At 39.3% G+C, this 22,723-nt stretch overlaps 1 protein-coding gene across 1 annotated transcript in view; it reads left to right on the plus strand.

The window, feature by feature from the left end:
• LOC129104341 (glypican-6-like) overlaps positions 1 to 22,723 on the plus strand; it is a 126,020-nt gene that overhangs the window by 66,662 nt on the left and 36,635 nt on the right. Inside the window, exon 4 of the mRNA XM_054614980.1 lies at positions 13,807 to 13,972. Within this exon, the coding sequence (XP_054470955.1) occupies positions 13,807 to 13,972 (166 nt within the window). The remainder of the gene's footprint in view (positions 1 to 13,806; positions 13,973 to 22,723) is intronic.

Here is a 22,723-nt window from a genome sequence, read left to right on the forward strand (position 1 = left end):
TTGTGTGGCCCCAACACATCAACCTCTCCAAGCTGGAGGAAGGGTTCTTGGTCCTCCAACACTTTAGGCCCCTGATACAGGGGAGGCACGTGTTGGTGAGGGCCAACGACCACACCATGGTGGCCTACATAAACGGTCAGGATGGAATTTGGTCGGTGATGGCAAAATGCCTGTGGTTGTGGGCCTCAGAACACCTGTATTTTCTAAAGCCTGTCCACATCCTTTGTGTTGGGAAATCAGGAGTGGCCAACTGGTGCAACTCACACTGTGCCCATAATGGTTCTCCCTGTTGTGCAAGAATGCTGCTTTGCCAATGCTCCATCTCATCCATCCCCTGCTGGAGAGAGTGAGGCAGGAGCCGTTGTTAGACATTCTGGTAGTTCCAGTTCATCGCTTGGTGCTGTGGTATACAGAAATGATCTAGATGATGGTGGCCCAGCCATTGAGCATGCCCGCTTTGGACCATCCTCTCCAGGCGTGGCTCCTGAGAGAAACAGGCTGAGGTGAGCTAGACTAGAGGTTTTGCTAACCATCCAAGCAAGATTGACTTACTCCCCTGTTCTTTGCAGTTTAGTTTATTCTCTCCTATTTGCAGTGTTAAGTGGATAAAGTGTCATGTGCTGAGAACCCTCCTCTCGACTTGGGGTCTGTGTCCTGTTTGCTGTCTCTTTTCTGTCTGTCAGGATGTTGAACGTTAGCCTCTCCATCTAAACATTGACGGTCTCGTCCTTGGCTGACACAACTGCTGTTTAGTTCTGTTTGTTTCAGACATTTCCACAAATTCACACATGCTGACATCACTGATTACTGACTTTCCATGGTTGTTTTGTTAAGTTAATATTTCCTTTAAAGTGTATGCAGTAGCCCTTTCTTCCTGCCACTATGATTTTGGCATCAGATCACTCCTTGGCCACCCTCTCGTGAAGCAAATCTTGCAAGAGATCAGGAGGCAACGCCATTCGATGCGTGCCTTCTCCCTGCCATGGGAACTGCCATTGGTGCTCAAACCTTTTGTGAAGGGTCTGTTTGAAGCTTTTGAGCCTCACTGACCTCAGCCAAGAGAGTATGTAAACTAACCGCCCTGTTGATGCATCCCAATTTCTTGCTGCTCCGTGGTGATCGTAGCGGGCTACCTTCTGAAAAATACTTCCTTTATTTCCAGGAACTTAAGGAGTGCTTTCATGTCCAGGGATATGTAGTTGGGTGCTTTTTGTCTTCCACAACATGCAGGGAAAGGGAGGCAAAGTTATATCTGCTTAGCCCAGTCCATGTGTTGGCATGTTTTAGAACGCAAGGCCCCCATCAAACACACTGAACAGCTGTTTGTGTGCTTTGGGGATGGTGTGGCAAGCTTTGTGAGTGCATCTCCCAAGCCTACAGACAGGTGAAAAAAAGTCTATCCTAGTTTCTCAAACTCCAAGGTAATGACTTCAAATGTCTTGTTTTGACAAGTTCAAACCACAAAAATATTGAATTTATTTAATATATCATATTTATTTGGTAACAAAAAAGGAGCACATTCTGACATACATTTTTGCTTGAAAAATGACTAAAACCATTAATAGATCAACAAAATAGAAATTGATTATCTTATGATCATTTTATCATTTCAGCTCCACTATCAAGTGTACAACACTACAGTGTATAATGTTTTCTTTTTCTTGAGTTATTTAACATGTACACTAGAAAATAGACTGCAGCAAGAGCAAATTTAACACCAACCCTCAATATAACTTAATACAAATTGTGTTTAGTGTTGATTTAAACACTTAAATATGTGACTCAGCTTAGACCAATACAAAAACACTCCAGGCTGCTGTTAATCATTTTAAAAAAAATGTTTTAATAAAAACCCCAACTAAAACATCAAGGATTTATTTTTATTTTATGTAATTAAGTCAGTTTATGACAAAACTGTGGCCACTTAACATGACTTGAAATAGAATCACTTTAAGAGCCACATTCAAATTCATAATCTACTTTTTCCTCTAGATTAGACCAGACACTAAACCATGGCCAACTTTTATTATTATTGTGTCTAAGCCTGAACCATCAGCTTGATATATCATTACCCATCTCCTGTGCCCACAGACCTCTCTTAATTATAAGGGATTGTGGGAATATTACATTATAGATACATATTAAAGTGCTATATCCTCCCTGCTCTACCCTGCTTCCATATATCACCTCTGAAGAGTCAGTGATGTTTCATTGTTTATTATTTTCCTTTAGTTTGCCTCCGAGCTAGCCGTCCACCATTCGTCAGTAGGGTTGCAGCTAAAATCAGCACCTCTATACATCTGTCCTAGGCCTAAAAGACACCCTCACTCTGCATGAAATCCCATATTCCTTGGTTCCTCATCAATTATGAAGTGGAGCCAGGAAACAGTGTGGCATTGCTAAGGGCTGTCAGGTTGGTGAACAACCACACTGTAGAACTGGAGGTGAAAAAGTTGCTTGACATGACAAATCACCTTGACCTAAGAATCCCCCTGCATACTTGCTTCTATCAGCAACAAAAAGCCACTTGCATCTCCTGACAACACAGTCTTAGAGTACATACCAATTTCTGACTCCTTAGGCGTAAGCATAACACTATATACAAGGCACTTTGTGTTCAATTTCACATCCATAAACAACAGGGATTTATGTACTTTATGGTGGAACGCTACATTTGTGTGGTGTTATAGCTGCAATTACTCTTCTTCGATCTTCAGATAACAGTGTTTTGCTGTGTTTGGTAATTTGGCAATGTGTGTTATTTTAGCAAATCACTTATGGGCAAATGCTGGTCAAGCTGCAGAGCTTTATTCAATAACCCATATGTCAGAAAAGGTGGAATGCTGTGTATAACTTATTATCATTTAGCAGTGTTGAAGATGTAGATACTTAATTAAAAGGGGTAATACGACAATGTAGAAATGACCATTTCAAGTAAAACTCCAGTCATTAGAATCATACTTATGGAAATGTAAATAAAAAACAAAGGTATTTACAGGTAGATATATATCAAAAGTACTCATTATGCAGAATATGTTTGTGTGATCAATGTGCTGCAACAGTAACTTGATTGAGCAATTATTAGATCAACAGAAAAATCATCTGCTAGTATTCTGATAAATGATTAAAGGTTGAAGCAGCTTCTAAGCAAAAACAGTCCTCAAAACAATACAAATAAAGACATTACCTTGGATTCTGGTACAAAGTAATGACTCTGACATGCTACACACCGAAAGATTAATCAATTAATTGAGAAAATAATCAGTAAATGAATAGGTAATGGAAATAATAGTTAGTTGTAGCCATAATTCAATGAGTTATATAATTTATAATATTACATTATTAAATGCATTATTATTATTATTATTGATGCATTTGTAGCTATTCATGGATCTTGGATAGATTCTTTTCACACAATCTTCCTAAGCAGATTTAGTAGGCCCAGCTGTCATTGAATTTTAAAAATGTCCAATATTTTCCTGAATGTTTAAGGATTTATTATTTTCATCGATTTAAAAGTTGAGATTGAAAGATCATTCTTGATCCTGGACCACCTGACTTTCTTTCTTGACTTTCCACTGCTACTAATTGTATCAATTATGATATTTCATCTTATTAATAATACATTAGGCACATTTGGGGTCTGCATCATTCAAAAACTTCTGAGTTTCTCTATTTCTTATTACACAACAAAAAATTTACCACAATTGAAAGAGTAAATCAATTTTCCAAATGTTGGGAGTAAAAATTTATACTGGCCAATGAATCTTTAAAAAAATAGTGCAGGATGTGTTTTGCACACTGTACATGGACCCTAGTGAGTCGCTCTAACTAGCCACCGTTAAGGCTTTAACTCAAATAACCAAATCAGTGATGAAAACCAGAGGTTTCAAAATGACAAAATGTGCCTTTTATATGAAATGGCTGCTTTCAACCATCTGTCTGTTCAATTTTCCACGTTACTTTAACACAGGATGGTGCACTGATGATGATGAGCCATACATAATTACTGCTAACAGGCAGCTCTGCATGCAGTCAAGTCAAACAGGAGAGATATCGCTCCATAAAATGGGATTGCACTTGACTTGTACTGAACAGTTTCCTGGACCTCGATCCTGGATTAAGAGCAGAATCTCTCTGGATTACAGTTTATGATGACCATTAAGAGTTTTACCCTGGGGGTACTTAAAACAGTCAACCATATTAAGACCTGCTCAGAGAAGATTGCAGGGATTTGGACCTTTTGAACGGTTTAAAGTTCAGGCATTTAGAGCACTTATCACTCACTCTGCATACTCACAGGAAGCCGGCCTAATTCATGGTGCATATTTATTCGTGATGTTGGAAGGAAGGAAGATATTTTGTACTTAGGGATTTGTTTTTCCTGATGGCTTACACTGTCATGTTGATCTCATTATACCCTCATTTCCTACCATGAACTGTCAGATAATTTGACATAAAGCTCCAAGGCAGTTTCTAATCTATGCACATCATGTATACAACATTTGCCTTAGATTAACGCTCTGCCAGCTTGATGAAATGTGAGAAATAACACATATCAGTTACATGTGTTTGTCTACAGTTTTTCTTTGGTGTCTTTATTATTTTCTACTTTATATACTCAGTGCTCAAATCATTTTAGCCCACTCGCTGCCAGGGCAAAATAGAACATTCATTGCAATACAGTTCAGTACAAATGCATTTAACAACCACTGATACAAATTCAGACAAAAGTGTCACTCTGAGTCAGTTTGAAATTAACTAAGTGGAGATAAAATTAAAAAAAATGCCTATTTAACTCTTTTAGATCACGTCCTTGGTCCTATTGTTCACCGATTTAACAATAAATGAAAAAATAAAACAGCCACAGTAGTCTGTAGCTCCGTATTCCACTACATTCTGAGCCCAGCCACTTTTTAGCAGCCCAAATATATGTGGGGGATTTGATTTAAATCCCATCTTTTAACTGAACACCATTCAAATATTTCATTTAAATTCGGAAATGTCACTGTTTCACTGGGACTTTAACGTCACTTCGGTTCTCCGACCTTCATCGGGTTGAGTCAATGACTCTTAATGATGTCACCTTCTGTAGGACTCAAATTGGGCTGGACATTTTACAATATTTTCCTATATTTTTAAAAATACAAAACTATTAATATATTAATGGGAAAAATAATTAGCAGATTAATTAATAATGACAATAATTAAATATATCATATAAAAAAAAAAAATGTGCAAAAAAGTTAGTTGAGTAAAATTATATAGTATACGTTTTAAAACTTAATCACAATAAGCAAAGCATGCCAACGGAATTAGTTGTAGTTATTCTGTATTAGGAATTTTTTTCACAAATTGAAGAAACAAAGACAAGACGAAATGCCCTCTTTGATTCATCAAAGTAAAAATATTGCAGTGTCCATTATGTGATCTAGTCGAGTCTTATTTAGTTTAATATTTGTATTTGTGATGAATTAAATTGCACAACCAGAAAAATGGACTAATTCAATTTGACGGCAGATTCTGCTCAGGGTAGATTATGTGATCTCCTCCATAAGAGAGTATGGTTCATGCATGTTTCTCAGCTGAGGCCCACTTCTACAGATGCACTGGACAAACTTGTCCATGTCTCTCTCACTCCCTTCCCTCTCTCCGTCTCCTCTCTCGCTGGCTCACAGCTCACACAGCTTGCTGGGGATAAGGCCTCAGCCACAGTGCTGTGACGGCAGATGGCAACTGGCTCAAAAAGGTTGGCACGTCATCGGGAAATGTGCTGCACCAAAGATGTCCTTTTTAATTAAAAGATTTTGATCTGTGGTGAACTGCAGAATGTTGGAAAAAATCAGAGGCATCATGTGGTCGGAAATACAATGACATGATATGAAAGGATAATAAAGAAATATACCGTATACAGCTCTCCCTGCTCTTCAATTTCACATGGAAAACTTGAAATGATAGAGCCTTAGACAGAGTGGGAGGGCATTTAGAGTTGACTAAATACAAAAGGATGGAAAATGGTAAAACGTGTGGGAAATTATCCATTGAATTCTAACATGTTACGATATGAAATTATCCATCTTATCCAACAACTAGTAAAAATGTGTCACATCAGTTGACTGTGTCAATCCAGATCACATCTTATGACTACTTTTTTGCACCTTGACTTAAAGTGTATGGCACCACATCTTTATTTAACAAGCACTTAGAGAAGGTTGTCAGCACCGATGTTGTGACATTTGTTCAGAGGTTTCTTGGCAGCCACGTGAGACCTGTTTGCCCCTGACATTCAGGCTGGGCTGCAGACCTTCAGAATCTGACGGACATGGGGTGAGGCTCCACGGCAGATGGACAAAAATACAGTCTATGCAGGTCTTGTACCCACCAGAGATGCTGAATGTCTCACTGTATGCTGTTCCTAGTCATCGGGCGGCAAAGGCTGGCTTTTAACATGTTTGCACTTGTCTTGATAAATTACAGAAACAGTCCTTACTGCTGCTCCAGACATGCCACATAACATGGTTCATGTCAGGGTAGATCAACGGCCACCGGGTCCACCAAGTACAGCTGTGTTGTTTTGTGGAGGCACAGCTGCTCACATGTGGATTATTCTGTCAGTTGCAGACATTCATTGATTTGACAGAAAATGATTTTAGAGCAGCCTCTGCGGTATTGTCTTTGGCTCCGTCTTAGATTTAACATGGTGAGTGGAGGGAGGCTAAAGTTCACAGAGACACACAGAAAAGAGACGTGATTATTGAAAGTACAGTGCTACAGACCAATGAAAACTTGTACTCTGTCATATCTGTGACTGTTTGTACCAAATTAGTAAAATGCATCTCAAGTTTTCCCATTTGCTTATCTTTTCTTGTCTAACATTATATACGCACTCAATTTTCAATTTTTTTAATTTGACTTGGTTTACACCACACATTTAACTGCAAACCAGAGCATACTGTACATATTTTAGGAACACAAAAGACGGTAAAGTACTCCTTGCTATTTTTAGGCAACTAAAGGTATGTCAATTCAATTTTCTATTCAATTTGATTTGCCAAATATTACAATTCACAAATTAGCCTCTGTTGTTCAGATTTGAACAATGTTATGTTTGTCAAATTCAGTGCCTTCAATTACTTATTTATATCAGCATGACTTGGTAAATTCAAATAAGAGAGTAACCATCAAATTAAAAAAATTAAAAAATATCTTGAAATTAAATTATTATTATATCGCCGGAGACCGTTTGTGTCTATGTTTGTCCACCAGTCACATTCTCGTGGACACCTTGAGGGAATTTTTTCAGATTTGGCACTATCGCCCATAAACTCAAGGGTGAACTGATAACATTTTCTTGTGTCACTGTGACCTCAGAAAACACGTTTTTTCGCCATTTCTATCAGAAGCATTAGCTTATGTGTAGTGTATAAAGGTTTTACTGTTGCCTTCTGTGACCATAATCCAACTGATGTTATAATTTTTTTCTGATTAAGAAATTCATTCAGATCTTTATTGCAACAACCTTTGATCCTTGGTTAGAAAGAAATAATTGAAGTTTTTACACAGATGTTCGGTGCGACCAGGCACATGTTTCTCTTGGTAGCAGATGGTAGTCTGACTTGCACAGTGACAGATCACTCATATTGCCATTGACACTAATGGCTGTGGAATTGAGTGGGGACACTGGGGCGCCAATGCAGTCTTACATCCATGTCCAATCAGTGCAAAGCAGCACAGCCTGTCACAATAATTATGACGGAACTATTGAGACAATTTTTTGGCGACAGACTCAATGTCCCACTAGTGTTCCCCTTGATTGGCCTTGGTAGCTTGCAAAGTCATTGTCATTTCTCACAACTTCATTACAATGTGGCACAAAGCAATTTCCATCTTCTGTGCTCTTCCCACTCTGCTACTCCTAAAGGGAGTTCACGCCATATGTGCATGACAACACCCTGTCGGATAGACAAGATGATGTCTTCCAAGAGTGTCTTTTAGAGTTATCTCTCATTATGATAGTGAGCCTTGTCCTTTGTTATAATGATTTAGATCTTGAATATGTCTCATTGCTGATGGCGAATTCAGGTGAGTGTAACGGTTCCCGACTGTGGCCTTTTATGGAATGAAATGAGAAGTGGTTGCTTTATAATTGCTGGGGCTCATCTGATTTATAATCTCACATTTCCAATTCTCAATAAAGTTAATGCTCACATCAGGAGTCTGGCTGAAATGCTGGCTGCATCTTTAAGCTGCTCTTTTGAAGCAGGAGGCTAATGAGCAGGCTGCTGTTTATGCTTCACCCCACTCTCATTTGTAAGGGAAGCAATTCTCTACAAAAAAAACTAAATATAACCAAGTTCATTCACTCTGGTACTGCTATTAAGTAAAAGTACTTATACAACAATGTAAAAATACTTCATTACAAGTAAAAGTCTGACATTTAAATGTATACTATACTAAGAAAAGTTTCAGCAAAATGTATTTAATGTATCAAAAGTGAAACTACTTAGTATGCAGAATGGCCAATTAGCCACTTTAGGTACGAATTAAATATCAAATTAAGTAATTTTGAATGAATGAAAGTTTTATGAAATATGGTGCTCTAGCATAGTATACCAACATTATATAAATAAAAGAGAAAAAATAGCTTAACTTCATCCAATAGTAAAATACTACTTACAAATGCATATGTAATGAGTTATTTAGATACTTTCAGTACATTGAGCTAATAATAGTGAGGTGTTTTTACATAAGTGACATTTTTCAAAACAGGACTTTCTGATTGACTGATCGATCAGTCTCATATTTCTTATTTTGTAAAGGAGACATAAAGCTTGCAATTTGTCACAACTTCAAGTCCAAAATAAGCCTTGGAAAACTAACCTTAAAAACATTTGGAACAACTAACTTAAACTTTTGTTATATTGTATTTCATTCCCATCAAATATGAACAGAGTAATCACAGTGACTGTTCGTCTGCCGTCAGCACGGAGCTAGACAGCTAGCGTTAAGGTTACATTGACTTGCAATACGGTACGGTCAAGCTCTACTCAGTTAAAATGATTATTCAGTAAAGGCTGATTATAAAGCTATCATTAGAGTTCTTGGTGAGAAACTTGAACAAAAACAGTTGTTTAAAATGTTTGTTTAGAGCAATACAAAAATAGATATAGAGGGAATTATGATCTGTTTAATTTACTAACTTGCTCTAACTAGCTTATAATATATACTGTAATTAAATTTAACAATTTTTTATCCAAGTAAATCTCCTATCTCCTAATCATTTGAATAGTTTTTTTATGCAATAAACCACTATAAATTGCATTAAAAAAGTAAAAGGATAACATTAAGAATTTGTGCCTTGCTGTCATTTATAGATCTAAGAAGGAAGAACAAAAATCAAATCAGCCAAAAAAAGGATTTTGAGGTCAGACTCGACCAAGAAATTTCAGATCATCTCAAGGACTTGTGGTTGAAATGGAATATTTCTCTCTGTGCAGTATTGTTACTCTTAGTTAAATACAAGATCTAAAAACTTCCTCCACACACTGACTCGCACACAAACACATGCTGTCCATGCGGTGTTATCATAGCACTTAAACATCAGATGAGTAGATTAGTTTTTTAATCAGACTCAGGATCTGAGACATCCTACACTCAGCCTTCTGTAAATTATTCCATCCACTCAACTGTAAATAAGTGCTAACAAGATTATCAGATTACCCTTCATCCAGGACATACAGTGACTGCTGGGCACAGTAACTGCCATGATGTAAGAGTATCGCTGTAAGATAATTGCGTTAGGAGGTACCATTTTAATGCACATTTTCTAAAGGCTCACAAAGCTCAAGGGCAGATTTAAACACTTTTCCTATTTGCCGTATGAAATATATTTCATGGTTGCCACTAAAAACTCACACTGAATGTAAAGTGTGCAGTCGGAACGGGTCTATAGTTTGGAAAACTCTCCCAGTGTTTTTTCCATGTCTCTTAAATAGGCTGTTCATAAACTGGGCCAAGTTTAATTGAATTGACAGACACAGATTAATCCAAGAACTTTTTTAAGTATTTAAAATTCTTATGAATATATACTGCACTTTATTGTACAAGTTGAAAGAAAGAAATAGATAAAGTATGAACAAAATGAAATTTGCAATGGTTTACGGATGTTGAGTAGATGATATGGTATAGGACTGCTATATATTCATTAGGCTCCTATGTATTGCTGCTATCATTTATACCACAGCAGTGGAACAGTGAATTTATCAAGGGAATGTATTCCAAAGTCATCTTGTCAACTAGTCTTTGTTTTATGTTGGTGGTTTAAACTGGATTTAATGTCCTTGCCCAGGTGCAGTGACTGGGTGAAGCTGAGCCAACAGTGAAAACAAAGGGGACGAGCTCTCCCTCTCTCTTTCGTCACTATATCACATATATTTATATGCAAATAAGCCTGTGAAATAAAATGATTCAAAAACCTTGATAGGAAAATGTTATATTTAATCTGTGGGGTTTGAGTTGTTGACGGGGGAGAGGGAAAGAGAAAAGGGAAAGAGATTGTCGGAGATGCCTGAGCATGCGGGCAGAGGTGGTAGTGCAATCTAAAAACTGTCTCGTCCCTGTCTCAGGTACAGTAGACTGGTGAATTCCATATAGCCGTCAGATTAGACTCATGGATCTCTATGTGTGATACTGATTCAGTCAAAACGAAAACTATAATGAACGCACAGAATTCTTTAAATCTGAAGGTTAAAGCTGCATGTGGCCTGTACAAGCACCGTAAATCATTTTTTAATGAATGTAAGGACAAAACCTGAGTTGGTGTTTGCTGCTTTTATGATCTGCGAGCAAAATATTACATATAATTTAACAAAATGCATAATTATAGTCGTAAAATGTGTTTCTGCAAGTGACAAATTCTCTGAGAAATAAGAGGCAGCTCTCAACACTGTGATTGGCATGTCCTTGGTTCTGTTTATCTCTTCTGTTTCTGTCCAAATGTGGCAGTTCCTGCCACCTGCCCATTCCCTCTGTTTGTCTGCTTGTTTCTGGCCCGTTTTTTTTCTCGATCTGTTTCTTCTGTATCTGTCTTTCTGTTTTCTTGGTGTTTGTTTCTCTGCATCTTTGGCTACGTCTTTGGCTTTCTACACAGTCATCATTCAACTGTTTGCTTTCTTTTTGTTCTCCCTCCAGCACTGCCTGTTAATTAGAAATTGTATCAATTAAACTCTAGTTAATGTTATGCATTAAATTAAATTAATGTGAAGGGTCCATGCAGGCTGATAGCAGACACCTATTACTACTATAGTAAATATATAAATAATTTATTTATATATAAATGGGCAAAACTTTACCCTATCTATCTATCAATAGTACCTAAACATTTTAAAAGGGTTTATAACCCAATTTAAAGTTATTGTAAGAAAATATAAGTGTTTGTATCTATTGTAAAGTATAGGCTGATATATGCAGAAAATGAATTACAATACAGAACAACATAGGCATGTAAGCTTTAAAATGTGTTCAATCAAATCAACCTTGATGTGAAAATTAAGAATACTCATAAAATAATATAAACAATTTACACAAACACATACCAGAGGATGAATTGACAGCAAACAACCTAATTGCATGGCCCTCTTACAAGACATCATGTGATGTCAGAAGCAGATTGCAAATGTCAAAGATGGTTCATTTAGTTCTTGTGCCAAGCAGCAATGGAAATTCACTAATAGTACATCACTGTCTCCCTTCTTCCTCTTTCTTATCTTCTGTCATCTCACATATGCACACACAGGTGGTCAGGCCATTGTATCAATAAAATCACAGGCACTTTGTAGCGTTCAACTGTGTAATGTCACAGCACAGCATCAGGTGTTGCCATGGAGCTACCAAGGAGCACTGTATTTTTCTTGTTTCATGTTCATATCACTTTCATCTTCAGCTGTAGTTATATCACCAGGCTTCGCGTCGTCTGTCTTTGTTTCTTTTTTCTTTATTCCACCATTGTTAACAAAAGTCAAATGAACAATAATAATAATGACAAAAAAAATGGATTGATCACAAAAGCAGTAATAAATAAATATTTTTTATTTATAGTTGCATGTAGGGTCTAGGAGCCTATGTGTAGCCTGCGCAAGTGGTCTACGCCGTTGTGAACATTTATGCATTTGCACTGGGCTGTCTGGACAGAGCACATGCTCTGCAATGACATCGCCCAAAATGCTAGTTGGCGATAGGGTTTTTATGCCACTGTGTTGAGTTTTTTATTGTACTCCAAACAATGGCGACTGAAACCAAAGAGAGTTCTTTGCTGAAACTAAGCGGATCATGTTGGAGTTGGAGCTATTAAATCTGACCACTGTCAATTTTACTGAAATGTCTGCAAAGTAGAAAAGAGAGCAGCGAAACTGGAAATGCTTATGTGAAGTCGATGGATCCTATTTTCTTTGGAGAGCAGGAGATCCAGCCACACGTTTCATGATGGATATGGCTCGGTTCAGCGAGTTGACTTACCATCACCATATCTGAACTTGCATAATTATGACTTAACCTCAACTTATCCAAATGAGGTCCGTCCATTGCAACAAACCAGCCTCCTGAAACATTTTGTCAAACTAGGCCAGTACTGATCAAATATGAATCAAGATTCTGTTACTGCATTACCTTTTTACCTTTTTTTTAAAAAAAAAATTGTGACCTGGCCACCATGTGGAGAACTAAATCCAAGCACTGGCTACAGGTCAGGGAAAACCAGACCATTTGGGTTCTGCCCGTTTCCGCCGGATATCTCTACCATTACATTAATGGAGCGGTGCCTGACATGCTGCAGCGGAGGCTACAGCACCGGGGTACGAATCTGCTGTTTGCCTACAGTGCAGCTTCAATGCAGAAATATAAATTGGTCTTTAGAGTAAAGGGTGCTGTACAGATTGTGAATTGTGAAGCTCTTTAGGGCGAATTGTTGATTTCAGACAAAAAAATAAACAAAACTTGACTTGTCCTGAATTAATCAATGTTTTGCTCTAATGAATGAACATGAAATTGCTTTAGAATTAGACTTAATTCATGTTATTAAATTACTCTTCAAATCATTTCCTGTGGTGGGTATTTGGTTCCTCTGCCATCCATTTTAACCCTTAAGTATAGAATATAGTGTCTGTTTGGGGTCCGATCTTATGACTACCACTGACTTATCTGCTTACTTTCCCTCCACACACACACACACACACACACACACACACACACACACACACACACACACACACACACACACAGACAGACAAAAGGGTGTGTGCTGGACAAAATCTAAAGTCAAGCATGAATACAGAGGCTGACAGGCCAATTATCAGATATACTGTTTGCTCTGCATCCCCACCTCTGAAGGGAAGCAGATGTGAGAATCCTGTCGCTTTCACTCAAGCTGGTGCCATGACATGGCCCAACAACAAAAGGCACAGCCTTCACACGGAATCGAGATGGACAGAGTTGTAAACATTGTCTTGTCATACAATTTTATCTGATGGGTTTTCAAATTTCAAGCTTTGGAAGATGTGATGTAGTGTGGCAATGTTTGTCAAAAGTTGAAATGCGTATGACTCTCCCCGCCCCTGAACTTTCAATTGGGAATTACATTTCCTTACTATTGATGCTTGGTTTCTGTGGAAAATGTCGAAAAATGTGGTTTGAAAAATACTTGTTTCATGAAAACTTCTCTCTCCCTTTTAGGAATCATACAGAATGTTCTACAGAAGGTCAGTGAGCTTGAAAAGACTTGACCTAACTGTGTAACTTCTCTTTGCTTCACAGGTGAATGTTATCCCAGCATGTGTCAGAGCCTTGACCAAGATGCTGTACTGTCCATACTGTCGCAGCATGCCAGGGCTGAAACCCTGTCACAACTACTGTCACAACGTTATGAGGGGCTGTTTAGCAAACCAGGCAGACCTAGATGCTGAATGGAACCTCTTCATCGGTAAGATATAAAAGATTCTGATTCAAATCGAGTGCCCTTCCACCTGCTTCTCATTTTCTCTTTGTAATTCTTTTTAAGGTTTGTGTGTCTGTCTGTCAGTCTGTCTGCCTGTGTGCACACTTGTACTTGAGAGTCTGCATGTTACTTTTTCGAAGGCAGTGCCTTTGAATAGTCTCTGTGGGAATTCAGTAGGATGTGCTGTGTTGGATTCAGCTTTAAAGGATTTACAGAGACAAAACTGAAATCTTATTTGTGAAACCATTCCTTCTTTTTTTCTGTCTGAAATGTTGTTTGTTGTTGCTGGAACCCTGGCATAGTGCTTAGAGCTCTGGTCCCTGCTGTTTAGGATTGATAAAGGAGAGCAGATCCTAGGCAAACACATTTTCTATAGTGTTTCCAGCTGAGCTCGGTGAGTAATATAGCACTTCGCTAAGGCTGTAAGTAGCTGGATGCTGTAAGCTCTCCTGTTAAATGGATACCAAGGATGCACATAGAGTGTTCCCTCTGGATCTTTTGTAGGCCAATGCTTTATTTGTTATGTACCCCAATCCCATCCTCCCACCCACACTAACAGGTTTTTTTCTTTTTTTTTAAATGGGGCGACATTTTTTCAAAGACATCCCTGAAGACTGTGTGTCAAGTGAACTGCACTTCTAAGCTTTTGGCTGTTTTGTGACAGGCCTTGTCATTTGAGAAACCATCAGATGACGTACCGCTTGTTCTCTCCGATGGCATGTCTGAAGTCTCAGATCAACACAGGCCCCTATGTACTGAATGAGATGTCTCACAGCTTTATGACATGTGTTAAAAAGTTAGTGTCTTGTTCGGTTGTGAAGAGGCAAATCTATTGCCGCAAAGGGACGCTCTTCTTGACAGTAATGGGAAAAGCTGTTGTTGCAACAGAATGATGAATCTGGTTAGACAAAAACGCCCTTGGGGTGTTAAAAAAGTGTATTTTTAATTTAAAACCTTTTTCTGGTGCAGACAATGTTTTTAGGTTTGGAAAGACAATGTTGAGGGTACCATAATTAGAAATTATGGGGATGTTTATTTTCATAATGAAAGACATTTTTTTATGTCTACTGATATTTTGTATTCATTATCTGTTGCTAAAGAACTTCGATTTGCTCACCATGCAGCTTCGCAGAAATATTGATTTACCTTTCAGAGACAACTTCTAAATGTATCACAGGTCAGTTCTCACCACTGGAGCACATCTATGCATTATAGAAATGTATGGATTGAGCCCATACACAGTCCGTCATTGTCATCTCCTCAAATCATCACTTATTAGTGAAGGTTAGATTGGAGGCACAGCTTTCAATTTTTAAGAACCCTCAATGACATTTACCTGTGGACTTTGCTCATGCTTAAATGTCACTATTGATACCATTGATTTGTAAGACCACAATAGAAAGGGAAGTCAAGGCTTTTTATTTAGTTTTAAACTTCAACAGCAAGAGACATGATGAGTTCTAAAAGTGGTCTGTCATTTTTTGAAATCTGACTGAATCAGGGACATTTACAGTCTTGCTTGACTGTAATTCCGCTGCTGCTAAGCACTTTGTGATCTCTGTCTGTGAAAAGCGCTTTATAAATATGTTTTATTATTATTATTTATGTAAAACATATTTTTGGGGCATTTATTTTTTAATTGCCTAAACTAAAACCAGATAAATTAATGTTCATAGTTGCCTCATTCTTACATTTTGGAAGACTGTTGCAACGTCTCTTTTTGGAGAGAGACTTATGAAGATAGGACACACTAATTAAAACAAGGTTGACTGATTATAATTTCATTTTTATATTAAGTTTCATATCGTAAAATAGTAAAAACAAAAATTTTCGGTTCATTACCTTGGATTTAACAATCAGTGGATTTACAAACATTTTCTCAAAATAATGCCATTCTTTCGTTCTGTGAAGTCATTTTTTGGCCTATTAACAAATTGTCAGTCCATTTCTACAAAATCAGTTACATGCAGTGTTAAGGTACAGTATATTGACTGACCTACAGACATGCTTAAAAATTGCATTGCAGAAAAACGGTGGTGCAGTTAATACACAAATACTGTCAGCTTTCAATTTACGTAAGCCGGCTATGACAAGTCAAAATGGTTGTATATAATTTTAAATTTCTGCACTACGAACAGCACCTCGTATGGCTATGGTTTGATCTATTAATAATTAAAAGAAAATTAAAACTGCCAGGCTTTTTCTGCCTTCTATTTTCCACACTACTATATTTTTTCTATGTCTCACCCTAAAGTACCATTTACATGCACAAGTACTTGTTTAAAGCTTTTTATTTTCAAACAATAACAATGGAACATCATTTTAGTTGTAAGCACGTCAAGCCAGTGAAGTGAAGTGAAGTCAACTTTTTCTCCAGCGCCTTGAATGTATAATGCTATTAAAACATAATTTCACACCGAGAATTTTCAAAAGGACAAGATATTTACAAAAACTATAATACCAAACAAATCAAGAAAACGTTCAAATTCCATGCTAGGCAATCTCACAAAATAACCAGTGGTTTGAATATACATATAAACACCGTCAATTTGAATATGAAGATGGGAGTATCACACTGCAAGTTTCCAAGCATTACTGGAAAGAGGAGAACAAATGTGCCACGGCTGTATTTATTCCCCAAATCTGTGTAACATTAAACAATAATAACCATGGTGAATACTTTGATGTAGCCTACATTTCACTATGCAAAAGAAGAGTGATTACAGCATCCGTGTCATACATTTCAAAGTTGCAGTCACAGACGAGTAGTTTACAGTTTGTAAAGATTGCCCTAAGGACTTCACAGCTTTCAGACTGCAAATGGAAGACAGACTTGTCTGTGAACAATGAGCATAAACCTGGGGAAAGATGTGATTTACCTGCTCGTACCTGTGCTGACTGATTTTAGGCATCCTGACGTGTGTGTGTGTGTGTGTGTGTGTGTGTGTGTGTGTGTGTGTGTGTGTGTGTGTGTGTGTGTGTGTGTGTGTGTGTGTGTGTGTGTGTGTGTGTGTGTGTGTGTGTGTGTGTGTGTGTGTGTGTGTGTGTGTGTGTGTGTGTGTGTGTGTGTGTTCCAATGTTCAGGGAAAGAATTCATCGTTTGGCCAATGGGTGATACCAAACCATCAGTCACCTGCCATCATGACAAATTTACCCAGCTCTGCATCATGACAGACACATCATTATCATTTTTCTTGTCAGCACCTTGTTAAAATACCCTCAGAGAGAGAGGGAGATGGAGGACACATGCTGTTATTCACACAGTACGGCAGTTGTTCAGGTTTATACCATGATCTACACCATTTCTTTATTTTTCAGCTGCACATTGACAAAATTAATGGAAGGTTTTAATTGAGTCTTTGATAAACCCCAAGCCCGAAGTGATCCTCCAATCATAGCTTTTCAACCTTAACTGGCTCTGGATTACTCCAAGCAGTATACGGAGCTGTAGTAAGAGCAATACTTCATCTAAAGAGTTTGAAGGGTTTTTATGCCTTTCCAAAACCCCAAACCAGCAGCAAACGTGCAAGGAATGTCTTATCGGCTCGCTAGCTTACTATCAACAGTAGTAACTGAATGGCAGGCATTAGCATAGCATTGACTAAGTAATATTACTTTGTAGGATTGAAGGTTATGTTAAAAAACAACAGACAAGCAAATCTACCGTGTAGTAATAATACAAAACTGAAAACTGGTCCTGGATACTATCAGTTTAGGCTAACCTTAGCAGTTGTTAAGGCCTTTTTGGGGGGGATTTAACACTCCAGCAACAGCAGCTTATGTCACCAGAGACAGTGTTACATTCACCATACACATTCAGTCCTGATCCTGAAAGCATCTTTTCTTGTTATGTCAAAAGTGAAACCATGCTATTTGAAAATATGTACAAGGAAATACGCAGCCAAACAGTTGGATCATGTTATGTTAGACCAAAACAGTCTAATTCGTCATTGTTCCTCAACACACTTAGAATAATATGATTAACTAGCTTTACCATGGAGTTCAAGAACAATGCTCCTTCTTTATATCCTCAATCTTCTACAAGATTTTATTGAAAACTGAAAACATAAAAAATTCCACTTGAGACTATGTTTTGAATCAATTCCTGTAGCTATCTCTTGTAACTCAACTAACTAGCTTGCTACAACTGATAAAATCAACCAATGTAGTCATCACAGCCAATAAATTCAGCAATCACCAGCTAGGGTAGGGCTTATTTTAACGATTTACAGCAATGAAATCCTTGTTGCTTTAAATGTAAATTTAATTGTTGCTTGTAAATAGCTTGCTATTGGGTTAATCCCAATCATTTTGTCCCTTATGCCATGTATTGGCCTCTCTTACATCCGCACTTGCGGCTTATAACTACCATGCGACCATAATTCTGTTTCCCAATTTTTTTTATCAGCACCAAGCAGTTAAAAGAAAACAAGTAAAGAAGATGAAGATCATTCTCCCTACGGACCTTCATCCCAGCTGTGAGAGCTGCCTCAGCACTATCTATGCCGGGCTAGCGCTAACCCTGCAGGCCGCTTGCCAGTTCTGGGACTGCTTGCCTATGAATGAGCTGCGGCAACAAGCTGTGCTCTTCAGGGCGCTTTAATGGCAGGTACGGCAGTTGGGTAGACTTTCTGGAAGAGCTGGACATCTTCACTTGCGATTTCCCGGACATCCCTGGTGAGGACCGCTGTGATGGGCACAATTCTGCTCTTCTTGGCTCCCTCCATAGAGGGTTCTCTTCCAGGCTTTCTCTCCTCATTGTTTGGTGAGAGATATGAAGGATGGGAGATATGAAGTCTTGCATCTATGGCCTTTGTCTGTAAGCCCCTCAGCAGCAGTTTTCTCCTTCTCCGCATCATTTACCCATCACCATGTTTATTTTTTTAAGACCTGCATGGCGTCATAAATGCTTCAGCTGGACTAAGAGACATCACACTGCCAGCAAAACAACCTGCAACTGTTAGCAACCTCTCAAGCGGAGACATTTACCAGCAAGAACCTCCGGCTAGATATCCCTTGCTGTGGGTTTGCTTCTTAAAGCTTCCGCCTTTCATGGAGGCGGCTTTTTCCGACCCCGGAAGACTAAGAGCAGTGGTTTCTCATTACGAGCCCATCACAAGAGTCCAAGGAGACACAGTCCCGCCGCTGGAACAAAGCCTTGCATCCATCCTGCTCCCTAAGGCCACTTACTTCGGCAGGTGTAAACCCACCATCGGAGGGAACCAGTTTTATGCTAGCCTCACTGTCAGTTCAGGTGTCTGCAGCACAAAATAACATCTTGTTTCTGTCCTCCGTTGTTTCTGCCATGGCCACTAAGCTAGCCTTTGACATTGGGAAGGCTGTAAAGGCTCCCATGACCCCCACCATGACTTTTTACTGTGGCAGCGTCCAGAATTATGTCATTGCAAACGATGATGCAGCGTAACATCTGGCTCCACATGTCGCAGCTTCCCCCTCTGATCACAGTGGAGCTGCTGGATGGTCCCATATTCCCTGATTGGCTGTTTGGATCTTACCCAAGCTCCACAGCTCATCTCCATGTGACAGCTGAGGAAGAGAGGGTCAGAAAAGGGGCACCCACTGATGCCCCTCAACATGCTCCAACTCCAGTGCCTCCTCCTCCCTACTCTAGCTGTTGTGGCTCAACAAGCTTTGAGTCAATGGCTAGCCCCCACCTGGTCGGTGGCAGCAATGGCCGACTACTTTACTCTAAAGAGCAGTTTACTCTCTAGTCAGTCGGCTTATGCTCCCATTGAGAATTTTTTTGCCCCCACCAACACAGACAAATGCTCCCCATCAGAGTTACAAATCCACTTTTAAAATGTGCAATATTGACCTTAAATAACTATCAGCCACCTCCCACCTATGGGGGCGATGCAGTGGTGATAGCCCAGCAAGACCAGTGTCAGACTAATTACCACCACAGCCAGCACTGGCCCCTTAGAGACAGCCTTCCCATCTGCTGTAGGGATCAAAGATGAAAAAAGAAGGCTGCACTCCTGACAGTGAATCTTATACAACCGTTGCAAACACTGGGTTTGCTATAAACCTGATGAAGAGGTCTCTTCTCCCCGCCCAGTATTAATTTACTGTGTTGATATGAACTGAGTCACCATGAGAGCAAAGCTTTTTTCAGCCAGGCTGGATGCACAAAAATCTCTCATCCTACAGAGTGGTGACAGCACCGTCAGTCATTTGCCTTCTAGGTCAGCCATGTGGTGGTACTCCTGGGACTGCTCCCTATGAGAAAAATCCAGAGTTGGTTCGGCCGCCTCTCTCAATCCAATTTAGCACAAACCATCCCTGGCAGACCTGGCACTGGTAAAATCCCTGTTTTCAGTTGGAAGTTCCCCTTGTGATATTGATGTCGTTATACAGGGCATGTCCCTCTCTGATGGGATGGAATGTGCCAGTCCCAATTGGTAGGATTTAAATTGGAGAATTCCCCATCCATCCACATAACGTGTGTCCACAGTACAGAAAGTGCTGAAAAACTTTGCTCCTCTATCAAAAAATGTAATGTTGAGAACGGACAACATGACAGGAGACTTCTGCTGTGGTCTCACAGGCATCTACTATCCTTCCGAGCAGTGTGCATCCTCTGAGTACAGAACCGCATGGCTGACTTGCTGTCTCATGGGGGTCCATCCCACAACAAGTGGAAACTGAGTACCAAACATGTTCTGTGACAGGTTTGGGAAGGTGGAGGTGGAGGTGGATCTGTTCACCTCACAAGAGAATACACAAGTACCACTGTGGTTCTCCATGAACACACACAATCCCCACGAAGAGTAGATGCATTCTACCACCCACCCTGGCCCAGATTTAACCTGAATGTATTTCCGCAGTTCCTCTGATTCCTTGCCATTTGGCACACATTCAGGAAGAGTCATTCAGGTGGCACCAGAATGTACAAGCATGTCATGAATCTCCTCCATTGTGCAGCTGCAGGCAGGCAACCGTGGCAACTCCCATTGCTCAGAGATGCACTGTCAAAGCTGGACGGTGAGATCCAACTCCTCCCAAATATAGACCAGCGACTACCGGCCTAGCCACTTAATTGGAGCATGTCTACCTACAAATGTCGGTAGTCATCAATTTAAGAATGAAAGTTTTAGTGAATCCTCTAGTGAAGTGTTTATTGAAGGGAGTCAGACAACAGAAACATGTTGTACATGTTGTTGCACGCACCACCGTGGGATTTACCGATGTTGCTGTGCACACTTGGGGGTCCCCCCTTTGATCCTATAGCCCAAATGTCTCTCAAGATCCTATATTTCAAGACAGCGCTCCTCCTAGCTCTGACATCGGCTTAGATAGTAAGTGGTCAGTCTAGTTGTTGGTCTCGCCATCCAATATTCCAACGATGTGCCTTTAATCCGATCATCGCTGATTAGTGGGGCTGCATGGGAACCATAAGGTACAGAAGTGACCGGCCCTCTGTTCTGCAATGTCGGTGCTGTTTGAGGAGAATGTTACATATTTTTTCTCCACACAGGGCTGTGTTAACCTTGTCAAAGTCTGTGCCTCTTTGCACCTTTTATTTGTTGAATCTACTGTTTCTGAACTGGTGTATGTTGTCTGCTTGTGGACATTGGTGTCGCAGTGGGGCATAGACTACATCAGCTTCGCCCATAACCCAATAGCAACAGCTTTGTATAGGTTGAAGCCTATACAAAATAGAACGTAAATTACTTATTGTAACTCCAAATTCTATGAGTATAGGCATAGCCCTCTAAGATGTGGGCCCCTCTTGTTCCACCTTATTGCAGCTGAAGAAATACTGGTTTAAAATGGGACCAGAACTATGGTGGCACAGCTGTTATATGTTGCAAGTGTGGACATAAGAGAGGCCCTTGCAAGGCAGAAAGACGTGAAAACAATCCTTTCAACTGTGCATGGGCCCAGGGATGAACCCAATAGCAAGATAAATCCACAGAAGATTTTTCAGCTATTTAAAATGTATTTTCCTTTTTTCCAGCCAGCTATTGTTTTCAGTTTGTATTATTTATATTAATGCATAAAACGTGCCTGTGTATGGATTATTTCTCCTAATTAAAATATAGGCTTGTGTTGTCCTCTGTTGAGTCCTTTGACACCCCAGTGTAAGCGATCTTCATTGATTTTATTTGCTCATTTCTTTTTAATTGCATGGATTGTGTCCCAGTGTAACTGGACCTCCCCACAGCCCTCCAGTTCATGAGCATTCAAGGCAACATTTTTTTTGTCCTACAAAAAGAACTCTCTGTGTTGTCTGTGAGATTCTAAAGATTATAAACACACAAACATACACCGAGGCACTCAAGCATGATGGTCTCAGTAACAGACATGACAGAATGAAACCACATACTATATCTGGTCGATTTCTGCCTGTCAGAGAGCTGAAGGCCTGATGACTCATTTAGCCTAGTAGAAGTGATATTCATATCCTCAGCATAATCAAGAACCAGTATATTTTCTTTATAATTGCTACTGGCTGTGCAGAATCTGCAAGATATTGCTCATCTGTACATGTTGCAGGAATGCTTACACAGCTATACTTTATATACAAGCAACATATCATTTTCGTAATATTGTGAGTTACTACAGCTGATGGCCATCTATGTTTTATTTATTAGTTGTATTGCCACCACAGCAGAAGCAGTAGTGTCTTGCATTTGTAGCTGTACAGAAAAGGGTTAATGTAAAAAGACATGAGAGTTCATATGTGAGGAGTAACAGACATGGTATTTGAGA

The sequence above is a fragment of the Anoplopoma fimbria genome, chromosome 2 (assembly GCF_027596085.1).
Source record: "Anoplopoma fimbria isolate UVic2021 breed Golden Eagle Sablefish chromosome 2, Afim_UVic_2022, whole genome shotgun sequence".
Classification (NCBI taxonomy): domain Eukaryota; kingdom Metazoa; phylum Chordata; class Actinopteri; order Perciformes; family Anoplopomatidae; genus Anoplopoma; species Anoplopoma fimbria.